At 43.0% G+C, this 13,011-nt stretch overlaps 1 protein-coding gene across 1 annotated transcript in view; it reads left to right on the top strand.

Annotated features, from left to right (window-relative positions):
- Positions 1-13,011, top strand: part of LOC124797935 (guanine nucleotide-binding protein G(o) subunit alpha) — a 525,486-nt gene that overhangs the window by 106,717 nt on the left and 405,758 nt on the right. Inside the window, exon 2 of the mRNA XM_047261071.1 lies at positions 12,101-12,143. Within this exon, the coding sequence (XP_047117027.1) occupies positions 12,139-12,143 (5 nt within the window). The 5' untranslated portion in view covers positions 12,101-12,138. The remainder of the gene's footprint in view (positions 1-12,100; positions 12,144-13,011) is intronic.

Below are 13,011 nucleotides of genomic sequence, written 5' to 3'. Positions count from 1 at the left end.
GTTATGAGACTATAGGCAAGGCAGAATTATTTATCGCCTTGTTCTTTTGAGTCTAGTGCCGAATAACACAGTAAGATACTTCCAAGCTAGAAACACGCGTAGTTTCGCTTGAGCCAGTTACACATGCGCCTGTCTGCCGATACTTTGCACAAATGTTTGCTGTGCAGAAGTTTCGTTCCGTAAGATTATGTAAGGCGCTTATCGCAGAGTTGTCGTAAGTGTAAAAGATATCCTACCGCGAAGTGGCACGTTTTATGGCCTGTTTAATGGCCTTCTCGGAAGCGTCATGTTTCATCACATTTGGGCGGGAGATGACTTTCTAATCTACGACGCCTATCGTTTCGTTTGAAAAGAATGTCTCACACTTCTGCCGTATGAGTATTGCGCCAGTCTCCTGTCTTATGCATTTCAAGTTTGTCACGACAGTTAATACATGCGTTTATTTCGGTTAGTTTCACTGAAATGAAATGAACGGGTTGATGAGTATGAAAATCAGGGATGTAAACTTTTTCCAAAATAAAAAACACTAAAAAACTATAGGTATGTTTCCTACTTTTAAGACACTGTCAACTTGTTCTTGTTAAGCGTCAAAAACGTTTGTGTACTGGGCAGTCTTTATTTCGTCACAGCAGACCCCTTTACACACGTAGGTTGGTGGACATCAGCGTCAAGAGATAATGTCTACACTGACAGCCGATATCATTCGCAGTCGTGTGTATTACAAACTGTTATTACACGTAAGGTTGTTAATGTTATAGTCTAGAAGGAAGGAACTGACACTGGGTTTAACATCCTGTCGACGTCGAGATCATTAGAGACGGAGCAAAAGCTCGGATTGTGTCAAGGATGGGGAAGGAAATCGGCCGTGCCCCTTCAAAGGAGCCATACCGGCAGTTACCCGGAACAATTTAGGGAAATCACGGAAAATCTAAATCTGGATGGTCGGACGTGGGTTTGAACAGTCGTCCTCCAGAATGCGAGTCCAGTGTGCTGACCACTGCGTCACCTCGGCTCATAGTCTGTCAACGTGGACAGCACTCCGCGACGCACACATCTTTAGTAACGCGTTATAATTCGTTTGTAACACACACGATGCCAATATTCTACTCTGTCAATGTAGACATTATTTCTTGATGCACATGTCAACTAACGTAAGTGCGCCTAAATGCCTTTTGACGCATATCTATGCCGAAATAAAAGCATAGTCAGCATAGAAATGATGTTGACTCCCATCTGTAAATTAGTACATTTAATTTTACTTATTTATTTATTTGGATTATCTGTTGTCTGACTGGTTCGATACGGCCCTCACTTGTGCCGACCTCTTCATCTTAACACATGTAAATTGAGGGTTGAGGAGGGAGAAAGGAAAGAAAAGGGAAGGGATTATTGATGTGAGCTACATTTGGACATTACGCGGAATCGGCGGCGACGAGTAAAATTGTGTGCCAGACCGGAATTCGAACCTGATATCTCCTGCTTACTAGGCTGGTGCATTAACCACGGCTCCACCCGGACACAGTGTTTATCGCCATCGCGCCGACTCTCTCCACACGACTCTCGGCCGTTCGACACTTCCACTGAACGCCACTATCCGCCGTCACTGACCAAGTCGTCCATGCTCGCTACTCAGAGATTCCCGCAGGAGGTCGGACGTAATTGTGCATCCGCACTGAAGAAGATTCGTTGCCCATCGAGGCGAATCAATTATATGAACGCATGTTCTTTCGGAAGTGTCCGAAAGAACAGACACCGCGCATTCATATAATCTACATTTCAAAGCGGCCCTTGCACCCTCAACAGATCCCTCTAGTACGACGGAAGTTATTCCCTGATTCCATTTGACAAGGGCTTAAAAGTACGAAACAGGTCTATAGTGGATATTAATTTTTTTTTTATTTCGATAAAAGTGTACAGCCTCGGTGGATCCATGGTTTGTGCTTTTAGCAAATTCTTATCGACTGTGAAACCCGACGAAAAAGTAAATGAAAGTAATTAAACTGTAATGACGTAAAATTATGTCATTAAAAGCTGTTTAGAAATGTTGAATCTACAATGTAATGCAAATGCCGTACGGTCGCAGGTTCGAATCCTGCCTCGGGCATGGATGTGTGTGATGTCCTTAGGTTGGTTAGGTTTACTTAGTTCTACGTTCTAGGCGACTGATGGCCTCAGAAGTTAAGTCGCATAGTGCTCAGAGCCATTTGAACCATTTTTTTGCAAATGCCGTATTAATGAAATTCTGTGCCAGACCGAGTTTTAAATCCCATCCAACCGGCCACAGTTACACTACGTGATCAAAATTACCCGGACACCCCCCAAAACATACGTTTTTCATATTAGGTGCATTGTGCTGCCACCTGCTGCCAGGTAGTCCATATCAGCGACCTCCGTAGTCATCAGACATCGTGAGAGGGCAGAAAGGGGCCCTCCGCGGAACTCACCGACTTCGAACGTGGTCAGGTGATTGAGTGTCACGTGTGTCACACGTCTGTACGTGAGATTTCCACACTCCTAAACATCCCTAGGTCAACTGTTTCCGTTGTGATTGTGAAGTGGAAACGTGAAGGGACACGTACAGCACAAAAGCGTACAGGGCGACGTCGTCTGTTGACTGACAGAGACCGCTGACAGTTGAAGAGGGTCGTAATGTGTAATACGCAGACATCTATCCAGTCAACCACACAGGAATTCCAAACTGCATCAGGATCCACTGCATGTACTATGACAGTTAGGCGGGAGGTGAGAAAACTTGGATTTCATGGTCGAGCGGCTGCTCATAAGCCGCACATCACGCCGGTAAATGCCAAACGACGCCTCTTGGTGTAAGGAAGCATAAAATTACACAACTGAACTGTGGAAAATCGTTCTGTGGAGTGACGAATCACGGTACACAATGTGGCGATCAGAAGGCAGGGTGTGGGTATGGCGAACGCACGGTGAACGACATCTGCCAGCGTGTGTAGTGCCAACAGTAAAATTCCGAGGCGGTGGTGTTACGATGTGGTAGTGTTTTTCGTGCAGGGGGCTTGCACCCCTTGTTATTTTGCGTGGCACTATCACAGTATAGGGCTACATTGATGTTTTAAGCGCCTTCTTGCTTCCCACTGATGCAGAACAATTCGGGGATGGCGACTGCATCTTTCAGCACGATCGAGGGCCTCTTCATAATACACGGCCTATGGCGGAGTGGTTACACGACAATAATATCCCTGCAATGGACTGGCCTGCACATAGTCCTGACCTGAATCCTATATAACACCTTTGGGATGTTTTGGAACGCCGACTTCGTGCCAGGAATCACTGACCGACATGGATACCTCTCCTCAGTGCAGCACTCCGTGAAGAATGGGCTGCCATTCCCCAAGAAACCTTCCAGCACATGATTGAATGTGTGCCTGCGAGAGTGGAAGCTGTCATCAAGACTAAGGGTGGGTCAATACCATATTGAATTCCAGCATTACCGATGGAGGGTGCCACGAACTTGTAAGTCATTTTCAGCCAGGTGTCCGGATACTTTTGATCACATAGTGTAAGTTTTCTCTGACCTGCTTAAATCGCTTAATGTGAAAACCGCTATGGTTCTTTGAAAATGACTAGACCGATGTCGTTTCATGTCACGTCCTTGTCCTGATCACCCTTGCGTCTTGAATGACTTCTTCGACGACGGGACATCAAACCCTAATCATCTCCCTGTCCTTGTTGTGGTTCCTCACTTCTCCCACATACACGCCGGTCGGTGTGGCCGAGCGGTTCTAGGCGCTTCAGTCTGCAACCGCGCGACCGCTACGGTCGCAGGTTCGAATCCTGCCTCGGGCATGGTTGTGTGTGATGTCCTTAGGTTAGTTAGGTTTAAGTAGTTCTAAGTTCTAGGGGACTGATGACCCCAGATGTTAAGTCCCATAGTGCTCAGAGCCATTTGAACCTTCGCTTTTATGACGACTTGATCTCTGCTGGGGACACTGTCAGTGAGGCGTCTGAATCTCTATGGAGGATAGTCCATTCATCCTCAAAAGCCAAGACCAGAGAAAGAATTGACGTTGGACTCTGGGTTCTGGAGCGAAATCAACGTTCTCTCGTCCCAAATCTGTTCCACTACCGGAACTCTGGACAGGCAAGTCCATTTCGAGAATGTTATTGTCCACAAGCCAATGCCTCACAGATGATATTTTATGACAGGGTTCATTGTCATGCTGTTACAAACAATCTTCGCCTCCAAAGATTGCCTCTACTGTACGTAGTGCACAATGTTGTAAAATGTGTACACAAAGTTCCGCGTGTAGCGTTCTCAAGTACAATACGAGGATCACACTCTAAGCACGAGAAACTCTCACGTACCCTAACACTAATTTCTTCCCATTTCACCGCTGGCGCTGTGCATGATGACGGGTAAAGTTCTCCAGGCATTCACCAAACCCAAACCCTGCCATTTTGACGCCACAGGCATCACTCCATACCATTCGCGGCCAGTCATCCAGTACCCTGTGGAGTCGCTCTTCAGCTCACCTCAAGAGTCGCTTATCCGCGACTACAGTAATGTGTTCGTTATGAAGAGTTGCTCGATCATTGTGCCCCATTCATTTTAAGCCCTACGCACGGTCACTGTGCTGGATGGACAGCTGGTGGCACTTTAGAACTCAGCTTATTTTATGCCATTTTTTTTACAACCGCCCTTCGCAAAGCTCGTCGAACCTTGCCAGTCAGTATATGAAGGCTGCCTGGTCCTGGTTTAGTTATCGTTCTTCCTGCGCTTTTACACTTCACAATTACATCACCAACATCTGATGTGGGCAGCTTTGGACAGGTTGAAATGTCCCACATGGATCTGTTACTCAGGTGACATCCACTGAGTAGTGTACGCCTGAAGTCACTGAGCTTTCCTGACTGACTCATTCTGCTGTTACTCCGTCTCGACTGACAACATAATACTTTTAAACTTCCGTGCCTCAGTCGGTAAAAACGGAACGTTTTGTTGTCCATCCGCACGTCTGTCTGTCTGTTTCTCTGACTGAAAAAAGAATCTTTTCTTACGAACGGCTAGGTGTAACACGTTGAAATTTATGTCACTTACTGAGGTCTACGTTCCCTGGCGGTGCAAAAATCTGAAGCTTCTCAGTCAATGCAATCAAAAGATACGGTCATTTATGTCCATATTATGATAATCGAAAACTCATTCATCAAAACATATAGAACCATGAAATTTAGCAAGAAGCAGTATTTCACAGTAAAGCTACAGGAAAAAATAAGAAAACTGTGAATTTGTAATTACATCATATGAAAAGAAATTGTCATTTGCTGTCCATCTGTCTGTCCGTCCATCTATTAAGATCCATTTTCCTCAGGAACGGATATTGTGTCATGTGGAAATTTATGTTTCGTACTAAGGTATATAGTCTCTTGGCGTTGTAATAAATGCAAGCTTCTAAGTCATCACAATCAAAAGATGCTGCCACTTATGCCACATATTTTGACACTCGCAAACTCACTCGTCAAGACCCGTAAGGCACTTCCCGTTGACCTGGAATTATGATATTTGACAAGAAACAAGGTTTTACAGTACAAGTAAAGGGAAAAAATCCGAAAATTGCGAATTTGTAATTATATCACACGAAAAAATATTTCTTTTGTCATTCGTTATCCGACTTCAAACTTAAAATCAAGAAATGATGAATTAAAATTCGTGTCTTGCCAGGACTTGAACCCGGGTCTCTTTGTTTACTAGTCAGCTGTGCTAGCCATTACGCCATTTTTTTATTTTTTTACCTTTTTTTCCTTTATTAAAACAACCATACGTGTACATAAGCACAAAAACAAAATATTGAAGTGCTGGAACTGATTCAACACGAATTGTATCCTACAATAGACTGAAAAACACATTTCAATATAGTCCCATTTGTAAGCTTACAAAATAGAACATAAATAGTAAACTGACAATAGCCTCTTCAGTCCAGACAGAGACATAGAACCGAAACGCAAACATATATATAATTGATTGTCTTAACTAGAATGACAGTTCTGTCATTTGATTCATAACCGTCCAAACTCAAAGTCATTTGGAGCACACAAACGGATAACAAGAGATGCACAGGAACATAAATTAATGAAAACGTCATAATGAAGTTAATAACACCATTGAGAAGTCGGGAGTAGTCCTAGGAACTGGTATAACCCCTTATTCGTTGTGTATTTTGTTCGCTACATAGTCTTGTATGTGGTTTGTGTCCTTACCGGCATCGAGAATTACCCTACGCCTTGTTTTTCAAAAATTATGTCTAACATGTTAGCAAACATCTTCCTGAAATTTGGGTAACGTTTCATCTTCCAGCGTGCCGTTCTCATGTAAACCTCGAAACTAATGAGATTATCTTCACTATTGTGGATGATGATATAAGTCACAAACTGTCCTAACATCCACATCACGGTATTGTTCTTGGTAGCGGGAAAATGTTTCGCGTCCGGCCAGAGCAGGATGTCAGTGCAGTGGCTGGCTGGGCTGCTGCGGGTAATCAGGCCCAGCCTCTGCTGCACGCATTTCCAGTTAATGAGATGACCGCCACAAGTGAAGCGATGGCGTAAGGTGTCGACCAGACGCATTTATCACTGTCACTTAAACCGATTCTATGCAACTTTTCATTAGTGGGTATAACATCGTTTACCACTTTATACCATGTGGACGTCACTTCAGCAGTGTGGACGGTTAAACTTATGTTGTCCCAAACTGCCTTCCAATGAACACTGGGGTATTTAAGTTCAATGAGATTCCGGACTATTGGAGATGTCCATCTTTTTAATAACAGGTGCGTCGTCGGTAAATCCTGCGTGAAATAATGTCCATCAATATAGCTTACTTCAAGAAAAAACTGCTTGACATGTCGTAGTTTGTAATGTATTTTACCTACATCAATGGGTGGATGCATATCGGTGGGTTGTAAGGTTCGGAAGAGCCAACTGGTTACGCTGAGAGGTTCCTCGTCCAACAAATGGGAGATTCGTTTAATATATAACGCAGTACACTTTCGGTTAATGTCAGGCATGTTTAGTCCGGCCATCATAGCAGTGTCAGTAATACAGCTGTACGGACTGGCCTAGTCCATTCTCTCCCTAAAACAAACTTCCGTTCGCATCTTCAGCTTATTTTCCCATTCTTAAAACATCACTATCGCCAAGGCTCTCCGGTATTATCGCAGATAAAGTTGAGACTCAGATGTCAAGGTTTGTCGATAGCAGGCCAAAATAGTAGAGATTCTTGATTCCCGCAGTGGATATATACGTAATTAAGTTTGTGTGGAACACTCAGAGCGTGAGTTCTACTCGCACTTGCCCCCCCCCCCCCTTCTTCTTTTTTTTTTTTTTTTACGAATCCGCCTCTCGTAACATCTAATGCTCAATTACGCATTACGTATCTTCGATCAAGTAGCGTACGTGAAGCAGAAGTATTAGACACAGATAAAATCTTGCTATCTTATAGAAAACATGGCTGAACAAAATCGTAGCTAGCAGCGATTCCAAGCGCAGAGAATGTTGTGACCACGTTATCAAAAGTTGTATTCATTTCGTGTGTACTATTCCTAGCGCAGGACACGGCATGGATCACATTCTCTCGTCGTCGTTCTGCACGTTTCGTATGCCAAGGGCGAGAACAAACTTTCATTGCCGTGTCGGTAACTAAGCGTGTGTGTTCACACCAGCTCCGGGAGATAAGATAACGCCGCTTGTATGGTACAGAGCGCAGACAAAACATTCGCACAAGAGAAGGCGTGCTTTCCTTCCTTCTCACCTCGGTACAGTGCACAAGACCTGAGAAAACCTGTTGCTGATAACTTAACTGGACTGATATTTTAAGATTTCTAATTTTAGGTCCCCATTCTCAGTTTGTTACACTGCCTGACAAAAAGAAAAATACGGGGGTTGGAACCTAATTTATTCACAGCCGATACAAAAGAGTTACATGTTTGCACCTGTTACTGTCCTGCAAAGTAGTCACCAGCGTTGTGTAGAACCCGTTGCCAGCGATATGGAAGGCGTAGTATACCGTTAGCACAGCCTGTTCTGATGATAGTGCGAACGGAGCGGTCTACTGCCTGTCGAATCTCTGGAACAGTTCTGAAGTGAATGTCACGAAGTGGTTCCTTCATCTTCGCAATCAAATCAAAGTCACAAGGACTTAAGCCCGGGGAGTACGGTGGATGGTACAGTACTTCCTAGTCCCATCGACCGAACAGAGCAACCACAGCTTGCGCTGTATGCACCCGCGTATTGTCGTGCAAAATGATGGGTGGGTTGCGAAGAAAGTGTTGCCGCTTTTTTCGCAAAGCTGGTCGCAGGTGATGATCCAAAAACGAACAGTAATACTGTGCATTGATGGTCTGCCGTGGAGGAACGTTATGCGTTAGGATAACGCTATCACAGTCGTACACGAGAATCACAACAACTTTCACCATACTGGGGTTCTGACGCACTTTCGACTTCCGCGGCGACCTATAATGACACCATTCGTTGGATTGCCGTTTCAGTTTTGACTTCGTGGCATTCGCTTCAGAGCTGTTCCAGAGATTCGACAGGCAGTAAAACGCTCCATTCGCTCCATCAACAGAAGATGCTCTGCTAACGGTATACTACGCCTTCCATATCGCTGGCAACGGGTTCTACATAACGCTGGTGACTACTTCGAAGAACAGTAACAGGTACAAACATGTAACTGTTTCGTATCGGTTGTGAATAAGTAGTTTCCACTATTTAAGTTCCAACCCTCGTATATAGATTCCACGGTGTATAGTATATTTATAGATTTAATCATATTATTGTCATCATCACCAGCTGTTTGACACACACTGCCGCGGAAAGGCCATCACCAACATGCATTATGGCTGTCATATGTACGCGACAATGTTGTCGTACATGTTTCCCTTGTCATCCACCCACCTTCCTTTAGGTTATCGTCTCGATGTTTTCTTGTGTCTTGTAATCCATTCAAGAACTTCTTTTGTCGTCTACCAACCATTCACATAGCTACATTTCTCACCCATAGCCATTTAATTGTCATTACGGTCGTAATGGATGACTGGTTGATCTGGCGGAGAGGATCAAACAGCGAGCATTTGGCTGGAGCGATTTAGGGAAATCACGGAAAACCTAAACCAGGATGGCCGGGTGCGGGTTTGAACCGTCGTCCTCCCGAATGCGAATCCAGTGTGCTAACCACTGCGCCACCTCGCTCGGTAGTCGTAATGGCTCCAACTATGTGTATGACGTCATTTATGCATACTTCATTTCATTAGCGCGGTAAGGCTATAAGATCAGACTCAAAATATATGAGTGGTACTACAGTTTCGATGTGGATTAGCCAGCATAAATTAACGTTATATGGCTGCGTTTATAGGGTCATTGTGCATACAAATCCTTACCTTCAGTATTCAGTAACATTCGTGAGTTTGTATGATTTTACTGTACTGCAGTATTATATATGCACCTGACTGCTTTAGCGCTAGGTAGGGTATCTATTACAAGTGAAAATAATGTTTATTTATTTACTGTTTATTTAACTTGACTGAATTAGGGCCTTAGGTCCCTCTCCTACGCCGCACCACCAGAAACGAAGCATGCACATACACTTACTATCATACATATTATTATATTGTGTTCGGCCTAGTGGCAGGTCCGTGACTTCGTACGGAGAATTTCTGACGCCAATGATCCCTGTCTTCAGCTTCATCCTTCAAGCTGCTGTATCTCCTCGCAACTTTCATCTCATCCTTCCTCGTCCTGCAGTTCCTTTCATCTTCCCTTCGATGACGTCATGGTGAGCCTCTCATGTCTAATTATGTGTCCTATGCAACTGACCTTCTCTGAAGTACTGTATTCAGAATAGTTCTCTTCCCTCCTACTTTTCTCACACCATCCTTTCCCCTAGATCTTTGTTCTTCTCCAGTACCACGTTTCAATTTTTTCAGGAATTTTTTCTCCATCTTTCTCACGGTCCCCGTCTCTGTTCCAAATTATTCAACAAATTCTTCCTTAATCCAACCTAAGCTTTCTGGTCCTTGTTGAGTGCGGGTTTGGTCATGGCGATTCTTGCTCGAATTTCATATGTGCAGTGAGCATCCTTAATCAGCAAGCTTCCCAAGTACTTGAACTGTATCATGTGTGCATAAAATAATAAGAGCCATTAATTATAACAACCACTATAATAATAATAAAGGGTATAAAGAATAACAATAACAATTAGCTTAGCACATTTGGATCCGTGTTTAGTATCATCAGAAACAGAAGGGATAATGAAAGAGAATAAGATTGAAAATGACGGTGACAACAGCTGTTACAAGAAAGAGTATACTTGCACTAGAGGACTATACGACAAGGGCAATTGAAAACTGCAGGGGGAGGAGGTGTTGACAAGAGAGAGCTGCGGACAGGTATATGGAAGAGAGAACTATTGTTATAGAAGGCTGACAATTACCCGCTCACGATCTACAGCAAAAAATCCTTTCATAAAACAAAAACATACTTCGCTAGGAAACGTTCCTGAGGCCAGTAGTTACGAATGTAGCCGAAGCCCTTTCCCTTAATTCAAAGAAAGGCCTCCTCGAAGACCTAAAGGTAAAAGAGAACAGAATAATTAGACCAATCGTGGGGTCCACTTAAGAGAATGGCTTCCACCGAAAAAGATCCAACAAGGAAGTCTGTGGCAAAATAGACCAAATTAAATACAGAGTCTATAAAACCATGGAAGAATGGATGGGAAGGTCTTTCAATTTCTTGTTCAGACCCCAAAACCGCATTCCCAAGGTTTAAAAATGCCAAAGACGACATCTATCCCCTACAAATCAAACCCAAAGACCCCTGTGACAGGGGCCTCCTCCACAAGAAGACAGTGACGAATGCGCTGCACGAGACGAGCAACCGAAAAGAAGACGCCGTACCTCTTGGATGGAAGAGCGCAAGCAAGCACACTCACAAAGAACAAAGGAAATCTTGGCTTCAAAGAAATCAAAGTTCACTGCCAAATGTAACAAGACTTAACGTGCTGCTTGATGGACCCGTGAAATTATATACCATCATCATAATACGACACACTGACGATAAATAATCTATTTCTATATTGACACATTAGAAACCAAGACACACGAAAGTAAGCCAATCCATCTACCTCAACACAGAAGTTTTAGCTCCGTTTATATGTTTCTGACAGCCTGGTGACGTAATGGTGGCGTTTGGCAATGAGCATAGCTAGTAGCGAAAATGATGGAAAAAGTTGTAGCTTTGATGTCAGCTGAGAATAAGCACATATACAGAAAACGTTCCTCATTGTTTTTAATTTAATTTAATTTTTGGAAATGCATTTACTTGGGAATTCATTATATGCTACGAAACTCTTGTTGCCAGTAATGTTAAAGTGCGCATAAATGAATGGTATAAGCATTTAAATTCGCAATAACAACACAAGCAAGATTTATAATGATTGCATTATTGGAGTGGGCAAATGCACAGTGTGTACGAGAACAGCAATTTCAAACTGGAGAGCAAACATGACAAAGCACACGCACAAAATAATTGTTATGAAATGTAGCACATACAATTCCTGATCATTTCTCTACGTCGTCACCGTTTGCTCTCCGAGTACTTTTGGGGCTATAGAAGCAGCTTTCTTCAAACTCCCGCCAGAAAATTTCTTCGTTTGGGACTTCAGCCTGTGCCGAAATGCAGTTTTTAGCACTTCACTGCCGTCAAAACGCTGAAATCAATCCATATACTGAGACATAAGAAGACGTGATGACTCGATTGTAAATCCTCATCTGGCAATCTTGATTGAGGTTTTTCCGTGGTTTCCCTAAATCCTTAAGGCGAATTCTGGTATGGTTCCTTTGAAAAGGACGTAATTGATTTCCTTCCTCGCCCATGTCCAGCCTTAGTTCCATGTTCCGTATCTAGTGACCTCGTAGGCGGCGCATACTAAACGATAATCTTCCATCTTTCCTTTCTCCTTATTCAGATGTCTTTCTGTGCTGCTGTAATGAGAGTACTGGGTTAACAAACGCTGTCGCAACAACTTCCGTCTACCCAAATATGGTTTTCTGACAGTTCTTGTTTTTACCTGTTCCAGGTGCTGGCGAATCGGGCAAGAGTACGATAGTGAAACAAATGAAGTGAGTATTAACACAGTGTACTACTTTGTATAGTTATCAACTGTTTTTTAAATGCATCAACAACAACTCACTAGAGTCTTTTGCATTTCCCTGAGACTGGAACTGAGGAAAACATTTTGCAAACGTTTATGAAGTCGCTCGTAAGACATTCTTCCTCGTTGCGAAGAAGGGTCTACATTTTAACTTAATTAGTTAATATTCTCATATTCTGCGTGATGATTTCCTCTGTTCAGCTGACGATGAGACGAACGTAGTACCTGTTTTAAAATTTCGTGTTGTCCTTCAATTCTTAGGGTGGTTATACGATGGATAGTTTGCTGGAAAACAGCGAAACACCTACTCCAGACACAATAGCCTTGTCTTCCTCCGATTTAATTTCATCCACCATAAACGATGTTTCCGAAAGCTCGCGACTGCATCTGTCACGATTTAAACAAGAACACATTCACCTGTTACGTTTATTCACGCATACCACGAAGTTTTTCGAATGATAAATAAGCAATGGAGATAAACGAGTAATGATGAAGTTTTATTTGTCATCTGTATAACAGAAGGTTATGGAACAAAAAATTAATTATATGAATTTATTTTTTGAAGCTGACAGCTAAAAATTTATGAATATCCCTCGTACGTGTTAGGTATTACTAGGGAAGACGATAAAACAAAAACACTTCTGTCAGGGAAAAGATATGTGAGGAAGACATAGTTACGACTTCATTATAAATGAAATGGGAGTAGGTGTGATTGTAATCAGGCCTATAGATGTAAGAGGCAGTAAGGAATTTATTGGCTACGTTCCAAAGACAGGAAAAGACAGAAACGACCTAATGGAAAGTGGGTAGATGACATTAGAAAACATATGGGAGCG

Source organism: Schistocerca piceifrons, chromosome 5, assembly GCF_021461385.2.
Source record: "Schistocerca piceifrons isolate TAMUIC-IGC-003096 chromosome 5, iqSchPice1.1, whole genome shotgun sequence".
In the NCBI taxonomy this organism is placed as follows: domain Eukaryota; kingdom Metazoa; phylum Arthropoda; class Insecta; order Orthoptera; family Acrididae; genus Schistocerca; species Schistocerca piceifrons.
Note: the sequence above shows the minus strand (reverse complement) of the source record. Positions and strands in the feature narration are given on the sequence as shown.